At 34.8% G+C, this 12,742-nt stretch overlaps 1 protein-coding gene across 6 annotated transcripts in view; it reads right to left on the bottom strand.

Moving 5' to 3' along the window:
- LOC136024834 (carbohydrate sulfotransferase 11-like) overlaps positions 1 to 9,434 on the bottom strand; it is a 64,081-nt gene extending 54,647 nt beyond the window's left edge. For 3 of the 6 annotated variants that reach the window (XM_065700320.1, XM_065700319.1, XM_065700318.1), the window contains exon 1: positions 4,288 to 4,361. In XM_065700320.1, coding sequence (XP_065556392.1) covers positions 4,288 to 4,346 — 59 coding nt within the window. In that variant the 5' untranslated portion in view covers positions 4,347 to 4,361. Of the gene's footprint in view, positions 1 to 4,287; positions 4,362 to 9,282 lie in introns of those variants that run through there. The other 3 variants (XM_065700322.1, XM_065700321.1, XM_065700323.1) reach the window with 3 other exon arrangements.
- Positions 9,435 to 12,742: the final 3,308 nt, after the last annotated feature.

The raw sequence follows: 12,742 nt of genomic DNA, 5'->3' as shown, positions 1-12,742 counted from the left end.
AGAATTTTCTGAAAAACACACTTTCGAGTATGTTATCCAGAGATTAGCTTCGAATCGAAGTCTTAGTTGAAGAACCATCCTAAGCCTTGGATTCAAATCAAACAATTTTATATAAAAGCTGTTTTCAATAAAATGGAAGGCAACGCTCAGGTCACTTTATGAAATGCAAGAAATTATGCAACGCAAGAATCCGATAGTTTAATTCTGGATCAGAAAACCTGAAAAGACTGAAAATTAACCAAAATTAAAAATTTTGGTAATAAAAACGATCAGAAATTAGCTTAATAAAATCATTCTAAAAAGAAGTTTTCCAAAGAAAAGTAAACAGCCATGTTCAAATAGTTCGTAGTAACGAACTGTAGTAAGAAGCGACCCGGCTCAATAGTAACCAAACTCTAAAAAATGAAATTTTGATACCAATAGCTACATTAAAAGAATTGCATTTTAATGCTGATTTTAAATATATAAGTTTAATCAAGTTTAGCCTTACCCATCAAAAGTTACAAGCCTGAGAAAATTCGCCTAACTTTAGAAAATAGGGGAAACCCCCCCCCCCCTAGGAGTCATAGAATCTTAACAAAATCACACCATCAGATTAAGCGTATCTGAGAACCCTATTGTAGAAGTTTCAAGCTCCTATCTACAAAAATGTGGAATTTTGTATTTTTTGCCAGAAGGCAGATCATGGAAGCGTGTTTATTTGTTTGTTTGTTTGTTTGTTTTTGTTTTTTTCCCAGGGGTGATCGTATCGACCCAGTTGTTCTAGAATGTTGCGAGAGGGCTCATTCTAACGCAAATGAAAAGTTCTAGTGCTCTTTTTAAGTGACCAAAAAAATTAGAGGGCACTTAGGCCCCCTCCCAGGCTAATTATTTTCCCAAAGTCAACGGATCAAAATTCTGTGATAGCCATTTTATTCAGCGTAGTCAAAACACTTTATAACTATGTCTTTGGGGACGGCTCACTGCCCCAAAGTCCCCGTGGGAGGGGCTACAAGTTACAAACTTTGTCCAGTACTCACATGCAGTAATGGTTATTGGGAAGTGTACAGACGTTTTCAGGGGGTTGTTTGGTTGGAGGGAGGGGCTGAGAAGAGGGGGAAATGTTGGGGGAGCTTTCCATCGAGGAATTCGTCATGGGGGGAGAAAGTTTCCATGAAGAGACCGCAGGATTTTCTAGCATTATTTAAAAAAAAAAACAATGAAAAAATAAATATGAAAAAGCTTTTTCAACTGGAAGTAAGGAGCAGCATTAAAACTTAAAACGAGCAGAAATTATTAAGCATATGAAGGGCTCACCTCCTAATACCTCGCTCTTTACGCTCAAGTAGTTTTAGTAATTTCAACTATTTATTCTACGGCTTTTGTGATTCAGGGGTCATTCTTAATGAATTGGGACAAAATTTAAACTTTAGTGTAAAGAGCGAGGTACTGACGGGGGGGGGGTGAACTTTCTCATATATGTAATAAAACATGAGAATACAAAAATTCTTTGTGTAAGCTAATTTGTAAGTTACGTATATCTTTTACTAATAAAAACATTCGTAAACAACTGAAAGTTCTTGTTGCCTTTTTAAGTAACCAAAAATTCGGAGGACAACTAGGACTCCTCCCCCGCTCCTTTTTTCTCAAAAATATTCGACCAAACTATGAGAAAGCCATTTAGCTAAAAAAATAAATATGTAAATTTCTTTTTAATTATTCATCTGTGGAGAGCCACAATCAAAACAGGCATAAATTCAAAAACGTTCAGAAATTAAGTAAAAAAAGTTGTTTTATTGGAAAGTAAGCAGCGGCATTAAAACTTAAAACGAACAGAAATTACTTCGTATATGAAAGGGGCCGCTTCCTCCTCAACGCCCCGCTCTTTACGCTAAAGTTTCTTACTGTTTTAAAAAGTAGAGTTAAGAGAAAGAGTCAAACTTTAGGGTAAAGAGAGGGGTGTTGAGGAAGAAGCAACCCCTTTCATATACGAAGTAATTTCTGTTCGTTTTAAGTTTTAATGCCGCTCCTTACTTTCCAATAAAAAACTTGTTTTTTTTATTTAATTAAAACCTAAAACGAACAGAAATAGAGTCACAAACATTTCAAAGTTATATGACAAAAAAATACTATCAGAGGATAGATGAAGCTCAAAACGAACAGAATTTAATATAAATGATCACATTAAATCATAAAGATAACATATACTAATATAGACGAATCAATAAATCCTACGACGAGTAGAAAGTAAATTGAATAATCAGGTCAAACTTAAAACGAACAAAAAATACTACGGACTAAAATAGGACTGCCGGTCCCTTTACTCCTAAAACTAAACCCTCAATCAAATAAAACAACATAGATAGTATAGCTGTGAACTGGTGGATTTAGGGTAAAAGAGCAAACATGGTTAGTAAGACAGGGTTCCGATAAACTTTATAACGACTTTGTTTGAGGCTTGAACCGCCCTGGATACTTTATCGTCTAAAGGTTTTTTTTTTGGAGGTGGAATTTGAAAAGAAACTGACAAAATTTGAGAAAACATGAGAATGTATAGGAAAAGACATAAAATTCATAAAATGTTTTTTTTTACCATATAGTTATTATGGTAAAAAGTGAGCGTGGTAGAGGGTCTAGGTGCCCTCCCATTTTTTGGTCTCTTAAAAAGGGCACTGGAACTTTTCATTTCCGTTAGAATGAGCCCTCTAGCGACATTCTAGGACCACTTGGTCGATAAGATGACCCCTGGAAAAAAAACAAAAACAAACAAACAAATAAACACGCACCCGTGATCTGTCTTCTGGCAAAATATACGAAATTCTACATTTTTGTAGATAGGAGCTTGAAATTTTGCAATAGGGTTCTCTGATACGCTGAATGCGATGGTGTTATTTTCGTTAAGATCCTATGACTTTTAGGGAGTTTTGCCCCTATTTTCCAGAATGAGGCAAATTTTCTGAGGCTCGTAACTTTTGATGACAAAGACTAAATTTGATGAAACTTATATAGTTAAAATCAGCATAAAAATCCTTTCATTGAAGCAAAAAATCCATGTTTTAGCAAGTAATGATCTGACCGCTTCGCTTTACATACGCAATACTGTCATGCCACCTATATTATTTCATTCAGTTTCCCAGGGACCAGAATTGGCAATGTGTCCACGATTATAATAGCTATATTTTGTATATTTTGTGTCTTCCCTGGTTTTAGCTCCTGAAAGGTGCCAACCTCTATATGCATCTTACCTCCTCATATACCTCCAGAGGTTCACAAGGCGTCGGTAAAGAGTCGCAAAATATCTCCTAAGGGGACAACAGCGTAAGTATAGTCCCACAGTTCTTTTCTGTATACGCCCAAAGTATATATTTTGGCAACACTGATTAACACTGGAGATGACTGTTGGGTAATCTGCACGTTCCAAAAGCTCGTACGGATTTCAAAGAACCCGATTTTAATTTGATTGAGGAAACTAAAGAGATTATTCCGCAACGTGCCGTTTTTGACTACGAAACAACAATTTTAGACCAAATAGGTCCAGAATAATGCAGAGAGAAAAAATCTTTGAGGATGCCAGTTTACATTGGATACCAAGAATCTTAAATTAAACCTCGCGAGTTTCTGAGGACAGACGGGTACGCGAAGGCATATTTCTTCAATAAGCACAAATGTGTCCATTAAAAAAGGAACGGTCTAATATAGACAATAATCTGAAAGTTCCGTTGGACTTAATTCTGTGAAAAATATAACTCGAGAAATGCATTTTTAGGGCGAAATTCTCAACATTTTGGGAAACATTTCCCAAGTCGGTACAAAGGTGGTAGTAATTTAACCTTTAACCTAAATTACTTGAAGGAAAATATTTTAAATAAAAGTTCGGACTAGGTACTAAAGGTTGTCTGCTCCTTTTTATCCTACAACGATTTAAGGTTTGAAAATAGAAGATTGGATTTGTGGATTGAAGGTAGGGGATAAAAGACACTCCAAAGCGCCTACGTATCCAAGAAGGGGCAGGGTGTATCTTTAAGTCCGTGCTACTTCATTTGAAATATCCAGAATATACTATATTCCTTATAATTATTTATACGAGTTTCCGTACTTTCCGTAAAATTTATCAATTTCTCTGCAAGTTAAACTTCAGTTAAACAAGTGAAACCCAATCTAAAATTTGGTTAAACAAGTGAAACACAGGCTTAAATTCAGCTAAACAAGTGAAACACAAGCTTAAATTCAGTTGAGGGTGCGACCGTAGGGGGTGACGGTATGGAGAAACACTCAAATTTAGTGTAGTTTTTGTTTTTCTTATCTTACTCTATATAATTGGAAAACGTCCATGCCTTGAAGCCAATCAAAGACCTGAAAACGGTCATTTGACGTTACCAACAAAATCCTGAAGCAAGTTTTTCTAAACTGGGGAAGCAGAGTCGGCTGCTTTCCGATGCTCACAAGAGAGTGTATGTTGTTTTCTCTTGTCAAACAGACCCGGTGGCTAGTATAGTACCAACAGCAAACCAGTAGCAAGTAAAAGACTAGGTGATGGCAAAAGTACGCTACGCGTAAAGTGGAACGTCTTATGCGTGAAGTAAACAGGGGATGTGATGTGAGCCATACGGGGCGAAACAAGTTGCACACCAAGTTGCAGAGCGTCCTCGAAAAATTTCTGCAAAACAAGTGCATAATTTTCTGATTAGCATAAAAACTAGTTTTTCGACAAGAGAATTTAAGATCTTAGTAGTTTGATTAGCAAAAAACGGGTCAGACGCAAAAACATTTGCATCAGAGTAATTGCACGAATCAAAGCGAAATTGTGCAATCCGAAATGATTATGCAACTTTGAAAAATTGGTGTGTTCAGTATCCGTTTGTGTATTTCATGATTTTAAACTTAGCTTAGGATATTGTGTAGGTAGATGACCTGTACTAAAAAAAAAATGGTTTAAAGTGTTGTGCTAAAAAAAACAAGCAGATAATAATGGATTAGAAGGGATTCAATCAGCCTGTGCACATATTTAGGGCAACTCAAAAATAATAGACATAAATTTCTTTCTTATCATAAACGCAATTTCTATAGTACTAATACACAACTACCATCAATTTACTGCAATAAAAGGCCACATATATTGTGGCCTTTATATTGGGGCGTTATATTGGGGTAATTGTTAATATAGAATTTGAAAGTTTTAACTTTTTTTTAGTTTACTGTAGTGTATTGTACCACCCATATTGACTAAAGAAAGAAATCTAAACGTTCAGATCCCTCTCCAAATTCGAAAATAGATATTAAAAATATTTAATTTGTCTTGAAATAATTAAGTTTATCCTGTACAATAAGGATTTTACGAAATTGCTGATACTATAGTCGTTTTGAAGCAAATATTCAAACCCCAGTAATACTCCAGGCTACTCCAGGCTACTCTATTCAGAGTAGAATAATTGCTCAAACGGAGCCTCGGACCCATCTACCCAAAGGCTTATACCTTTATCCCTGTAATTCCTTATATTACACATATAATTTCCCCGTTACATATATACACAAATATTAATTTCCCCATATATACACAATTTCTCCGTTGTTGCGTTTTTTTTTAAAGCCCCACTCATTGCAATAGATGTTGTACCCCCCTGAAAAAATGGTGTCGTATATGCTTTATTTAACGGAGTCAGAGCTGCTATGAGCTTTACAACTCCTGTTCATTCCCGTGAATTTGTTAATTCTTTAACCTACCGTCATTAAGAAATCGTCATTGTAAATCGTAAAAGTCACTTTTAAGAGCTGAAAGAAAATGATTTGAATCAAAATTCCAGTCGTTCTACTATTCCCATATATTCGTGTTCTTTTTTAATTCTTCGAACTTCCCGAAAAAAGAATCGGTTCAAAGAAATCTTGTCGAGAATCGAAGTTTAAATTTTTCATGAAATTTTCTTGGAGAAACAATGTGTGGGGGAGGGGGCCTAGGTGCCCTCCAATTTGTTTGGTCACTTAAAAAGGGCACTAGAACTTTAATTTCCGTAAGAATGAGCCCTATCGCGGCATTCTAGGACTACTGGGTTGATACGATCACCCCTGGGAAAAAAACAAAACAAACAAACTAACACGCATCCGTGATCTGTCTTCTGGGAAAAAAAGTACAAAATTCCACATTTTTGTAGATAGGAGCTTGAAACATCTACAATAGGGTTCTCTGATACGATGAATTAGATGGTGTGATTTTCGTTAAGATTCTATGACTTTTAGTGGGTGTTTCCCCCTATTTTCTAAAATAAGGCAAATTTTCTCAGGCTCGTAACTTTTGATGGGTTAGACTAAATTTGATGAAACTTATATATTCAAAATCAGCATTAAAAATTAATTCTTTTGATGTAACAATTGGTATCAAAATTGTATCCGTTTTTTGGTATCCGTTTTTTAGAGTTTCGGTTACTATTGAGCCGGGTCACTCCTTACTACAGTTCGTTACCACGAACTATTTGATACCCAAAAATGAAGGATCTCCTATACCGTTGTCTGTCAATTAAGACGAGTCACAATACAAATTACGGCGGGGTTTTACCTGTTAGAAAAACTTTTATTCGCCTCTTTCACTGACATTGAGCTACTTAAGAGTTAAATATAAACTTAAAAAAATTGTAGACAACGCTATGAATCATATGATTATGCTAACTATGTCTGGGAGTAATTAATGTTAGTTTCTGTAGCTTAAAGCTTACCAGTTTCATTCCAAAATTGTTTCAACGTGGTGTAATGACGTAAATACGACTTCTATTACAACTGCTTAAACGAAACAAAAGCGACATCGTGTCATTAAACACGTATGCTGAAATATATTCCATGAATTTCTAAAAATACCTTTCTTATGTCTTCATTAAAAACTGTAAAATTGTTGCCTCCCTTCATTTTCGTGAATTGGTGCCCCTAGAAACAATCAAAATAACAGGGGGGGCTACATAGTACATCTACCTAGCTGGGCAACAGACAACCATAGAGGCCTCACCCACGCTCATTACATTTCTCTATCATCTCAATGCACGAATGAACCCTTAAAGCAACACATAAGGAAAAGGCCAGAAACTACTATAAAAGGGTAATTATCCTTGACAAAAAACTCAGTTATTGTAATTTAGATAATTTCAAATGTATAACTAGTTCGTTTTTGGGGAAGTTCTTCTTTGTAATTTGCTTTTTAGCTTGTTTCGCCACCCTCAAGGCGTGTCGGCCGGGGAGTGGCACCAAATGAGGTTAACAATATGTGTCAAAGTGCATCAGCTTAGTGGCCATTGTTGCCCTTCTACTGGACACTTACAAAAACAAAGTTACTATTCGATTAACGAAATTACTTTTTTTCTGAGGAAACAAAAATAAAGGAAATGGGAGAGTATAGATTTTGAAATGTTTAGTCCTGAATAAGCACGAAGCTCTATTTTTTCAGAATTCAGACATGAACATCAGCCGGAAACAGAACTATGAAAAGAGCCTAATTGCTGATATTTAGTTAGAATGCCTGTGATTCTAATGCTGAGGAATATGTTTCATATTCCTCCATATGGCACAAGTTTACTCCATCAAATTTTAGACAGGGAAATTAGAGAATAATTGATATTTATGTTTTCATTGGGTATGTTGAGGAATATGTTTCATGTTCCTCCATATGGCACGAATTTAGCTCTTCAAATTTCAGACAAGGAGATTAGAGATTAATCGATATTTAAGTTATCGTTTGGTATGTCGAGAAACATGTTTAATATTCCTCCATATGGCACAAGTTTGCTCCTTCAAATTTCAGACAAGGAGATTAGAGAATAATCGATATTTATGTTATCATTGGGTATGTTGAGAAATAAGTTTCATATTTTTCCATATGGCACAAGTTTAGCTCTTCAAATTTCAGACAAGGAGATTAGAGAATAATCGATAATTAGGTTATCATTGGGTATGTTGAGAAATATGTTTAATATTCCTCCATATGGCACAAGTTTGCTCCTTCAAATTTCAGACAAGGAGATAAGAGAATAATCGATATTTGTGTTATCGATATTTACGATATGCACACAAAGAGGAGAGGGGATTTAAGCTTCGACAATGTAAAATATTCTTCTATGGTTCACTTTATTATCTTAATTTACCCCCCCCCTTCCAGAAATAAATTTATGCATAAGGGGCTTGATTTCCATGTTTAAGGAGTATTTGCTCTGATTGAAATTTCTCAAATACCTTCATTAATTGGTATGTCTAACAATAAAGCACTTGGTAAATGTATCACAGTTCATACAATTGACTTACCACCAATAAAGTGAATATACCACTCGATGCCTTTTTAATGCTCTTTTCCGAATATAACGATCACTTATATCGCAAATTCAAACTCAAGAAATTGAGCTCTTAAAACTGACGAATTTTCTATTAAAGTATGAATTATCAGTCGTTTTCGACAAAATAATATTACATTTTCTCAGCGCCAACATTATTTATAGTTAGGTTAGGTGAAAAAGTGCTTAAATTTGAATATGCGATAGAAGCGATTATTATATTCGTAAAGAGCATAAAAAAGTATCGATTGGTATGTTCACTTTATTGGTAAGTCAATTATATGAACTGTGATACATTTACAAAGCAATTAAACAGTGCTGGTTCGCGCACCTGTGCCCAACTTTCTGAACTTTAAAAAATCTGGTTCCTATAGTTTCTTAATTTTACATACATTACATCAATTTTGTCGCTTTGAAAAAATGAATTACTAATATTTACTTGATTATGGAGGAACAGGGCGGGGTTGGGGGTAAGGAGACGACCATATATTAAAATGCCAAACTTGAAATTTTGTTTATATGTTATAAGTACTGCTGTTAATTTGGACTGAGTTTGTACTGAAGTGCCCTAATTCAACCGTGATCGTATTTGCAGCTAAATTTTTAATAAACTTGATAGAGATGCATATGAATCTACAATCAAATGAAATGTGAAAAAAAAAACTTTGAATGGTCCAGAAAGGATCGCCCTTTAATTAACTCGCTACTATAGGATGACTCCTTTTTTTTAGATGAACCCCTTCATCCCTGTTCGTTTAACTTGGACTTCGTCCAAGGGCTGGTTTGTAAATGATTTTCCTATATAAATTAAAATCCAAATAAAATCCAAAATCTAAGAACATTTTCCAGGAAGATGTGAGATGGTTGAGTATGAATCACCCTCAAAGTTTTTTTTTCTTTTTTTTTACAATGGTTGGACCCTATCAATTTTTAGTCCGACCATTCATCCATGTTCATAATCCCTTACCTTAATATGAAAATAAACACTATATGTAACTATTACCTTATCGTTTTTTAGAATCTATCACATTTGCATTGATATTCCGTTATACTACCAAAAATTATAACTGATTCTTCAATTCGAAACAGGACAGATCCAAAAAATTGGGCTTGAAGGCTTATGAACTCGGCAACTAGTTTGCAGTGAAATATCTGGTTAAGCAATATTTAAGCGCCAAAATACCTGTTTTGTTTTTTTTATACCGAGTGGAACAGAATATATAGTTGCTTTAAGTGGGGCTTACGGCAGCGTTGCCAACGCAGTATATATGTGCCGTTTTTGGTACCATTTAGAGGTCCCGGTATAATGTGAAACATTTGAAAAATTTTTGGTACAATTAAATTCTCCATTACATTTTGGGGTACTTGTGTCTTATGGCCACCACACTCAAGAAGTGAAGTTAGGCTAATCCTAATGAAATATACCTAAGCATGATGAAAGAAGAATACTTTTGTAACAATATTATGGAAACTACAATAGAGAATTATGGAAGTAAGATCTCTAAGAGCGCATTATATTAAATGATGAGTATTTCCTTGTTATATAGTACACACTTAAGAATTGAAGTTAGGTTAATCATAATGAAATATACCAAAATATGATGAAAATATAATAGTTTAGTAACAAATTTATGGAAACTACAACAAAGAATTGTGGGAAGGGGGGCCGCCCAGACTTCAGTATATAAAATATCTAAACTAACCTAACCAAAATACCAACTGAATATTTAATTAAAATATAGCTACAATGTAGTTTCCCACCAAGCCAAAGCTAATAATGTCTGGTATAAAGATCATGAAAACTGGCTATTGTCTCTTGTTCGCGATTAAATAAAAAAACAAGTTTTTTTAACTGAAAGTAAGGAGCGACATCAAAACTTAGAACGAACAGAAATTACCCCGTATATGAAAGGGGCTGCTCCCTCTCCAACGCCTTGCTCTTTGCACTAAAGTTTGACTCTTTCTCTCAACTTTACTTTTTAAAACAGTAAAAAATTTAGCGTAAAGAGCAGGGCGTTGAAGAAGGAGCAGCCAGTTTCATATCCGGGGTAATTTATGTTCGTTTTAAGTTTTAATCTCGCTCCTTACTTTCAGTTAAAAAAACTTGTTTTTTTATTTAATTTCTGAACGTTTTTTAGTTAATCCATGTTTTGATTTCGGCTCTCCGCAGATGAATAATTAAAGCAAAATTTGCATATTTATTTATTTGGCTAAATGGCTTTCCCATAGTTTTGATCGAATGATTTTGCGAAAAAAGGAGGGGAAGGAGGCCCAGTTGCTCTCCAATTTTTTGGGTACTTAAAAAGGCAACTAGAACTTTTAGTTTTAACGAACGTTTTCATTAGTAAAAGATATACGTAACTTACGAATTAGCTTACGTAACAAACTTCTATGTTCGTATGTTTTTATTACGTATATGAGAAGGTTCGCCCACTCGTCAATACCTCGTCAATAACTCTTTGCATTAAAGCTTAAATTTTGTCCCCTGAATCACAAAGGCCGTAGAATAAATAGTTGAAATTACTAAAAACCTTTAGCGTAAAGAGTGGGGTATTAGGAGGAGGTGAACCCCTTATATGCGTAATATTTTCTGTTCGTTTTAAGTTTTAATGCTACTCCATACATCCAGTTGAAAAAAACTTTTTCATATTTATTTTCTCATGGATTTTTTTAAATAATGCTAGAAAATGCTGCGCCCCCTTTATGGAAATCTTCTTCCCCCATGACAAATTCCTCCATGGAAAATTTCCCCCACATAGCCCCCTCTTCTCAACCCCCCCTCCCAACCAAAAAATCCCCCTGAAAACGTCTCTGCATTTCCCAATAATCATTAATATATGCAAACACTGGTCAAAATTTGCAACTTGCAGCCCCTCCCACGGGGACTGTGGGGGAGTAAGTCGTCCCCAAAGACATAGTTATAAGGTTTTTCAACTATGCTGAATAAAATGGCTATGCTGAATAAAATGAGCGTGGGAGGAGGCCTAGGTGCCCTCCGATTTTTGGTAACTTAAAAAGGGCACTAGAACTTTTCATTTCCGTTCGAATGAGCCCTCTCGCAAAATTCTAGGACCACTGGGTCGATACGATCACCCCTGAAAAAAAAACAAAAAAAAAGAAAAAAAAAACAAACAAATAAACACGCACCCGTGATTTGTCTTCTGGCAAAAAATACAAAATTCCACATTTTTGTAGATAGGATCTTGGAACTTGTACAATAGGGTTCTCTGATACGCTGAATCTGATGGTGTGATTTGCATTAAGATTCTAGGACTTTTAGGAGTTGTTTCACCCTATTTTCTAAAATAGGGCAGATTTTCTCAGGCTCGTAACTTTTGATGGGTAAGAATAAACTTGATGAAACTTATATATTTAAAATCAGCATTAAAATACAATTCTTTTTATGTAACTATTGGTATCAAAATTCTGTTTTTTAGAGTTTTGGTTACTATTGAGCCGGGTCGCTCCTTACTACAGTTCGTTACCACGAACTGTTTGATACAAAATCTCTTGTAGTGGCTTAAAGACACAAGTACCCATTTCGGGTTTGCTTGTTCTTTTCTGACTTAATTATCTGTTTAAATTTTATTTTACAAAAGATGTCTCCTTGTTAAGGCAAATTTTTAACCTGCTGATCAGATGGTGCTACTTTTAATCTCTTGCAGTACAATTTAGTTGAAAAACTGATAAAGTTTATTTTAAACCTTTGACAAAACTGACACAGGGTCAACGAGGCTGGTACGACATTGCCAATTTTTTTTAACTGTTAAGACTTAACTTATCTATTCTTATATTATTTTAGTCAGATTTTCGTTTGTTACACCAAATCAAAGTCGGAATTTCTAAAAGCTCACCAATGTTGGTCAAAAGCGCTTAAACTAAAAAAAAAAATCCGCTCAAAAACATGTTGAATAGATGTCTTTAATGGCGCCCCTTAGTACCTTACCCTTTACACTAATTATCAACGAGAAGTTAACTTAAACTTACACTAAGTTTAAGTAACACTTAAACTTACTCTAAGTTTACCCGGAAGTATCAAGGACAGTGAAAATAAAATCTGATTTTTTACATTGGTTAAGTGAAAACTTGCACAAAATATATATATTTAAAAAAAAATAAGAAGAATTGTGATTTCGATTTTGAAAAAAAAATACCTCCAAGTGTAATTCTGCAGGTTCTCGTAGCAGTGGGCTCTAAATCAAACAGTTCGTGGTAACGAACTGTAGTAAGGAGAGACCCGGCTCAATAGTAATCAGTAGTAATCACATTTTAATGTTGATTTTAAATATATAAGTTTCATCAAGCTTAGTGATACCCATCAAAAGTTACGAGCCTAAGAAAATTTGCCTTATTTTAGAAAATAGGGGGAAACGTCCCTTAAAAGTCATAGAATCTTAATGGGCTGTTCCCTCCTCAATGTCCCGCTCTTTACTCTAAAGTTTTTTACTGTTTTAAAAAGCAGA

This window comes from Artemia franciscana, chromosome 3 (assembly GCF_032884065.1).
Source record: "Artemia franciscana chromosome 3, ASM3288406v1, whole genome shotgun sequence".
NCBI lineage: Eukaryota > Metazoa > Arthropoda > Branchiopoda > Anostraca > Artemiidae > Artemia > Artemia franciscana.
Note: the sequence above shows the minus strand (reverse complement) of the source record. Positions and strands in the feature narration are given on the sequence as shown.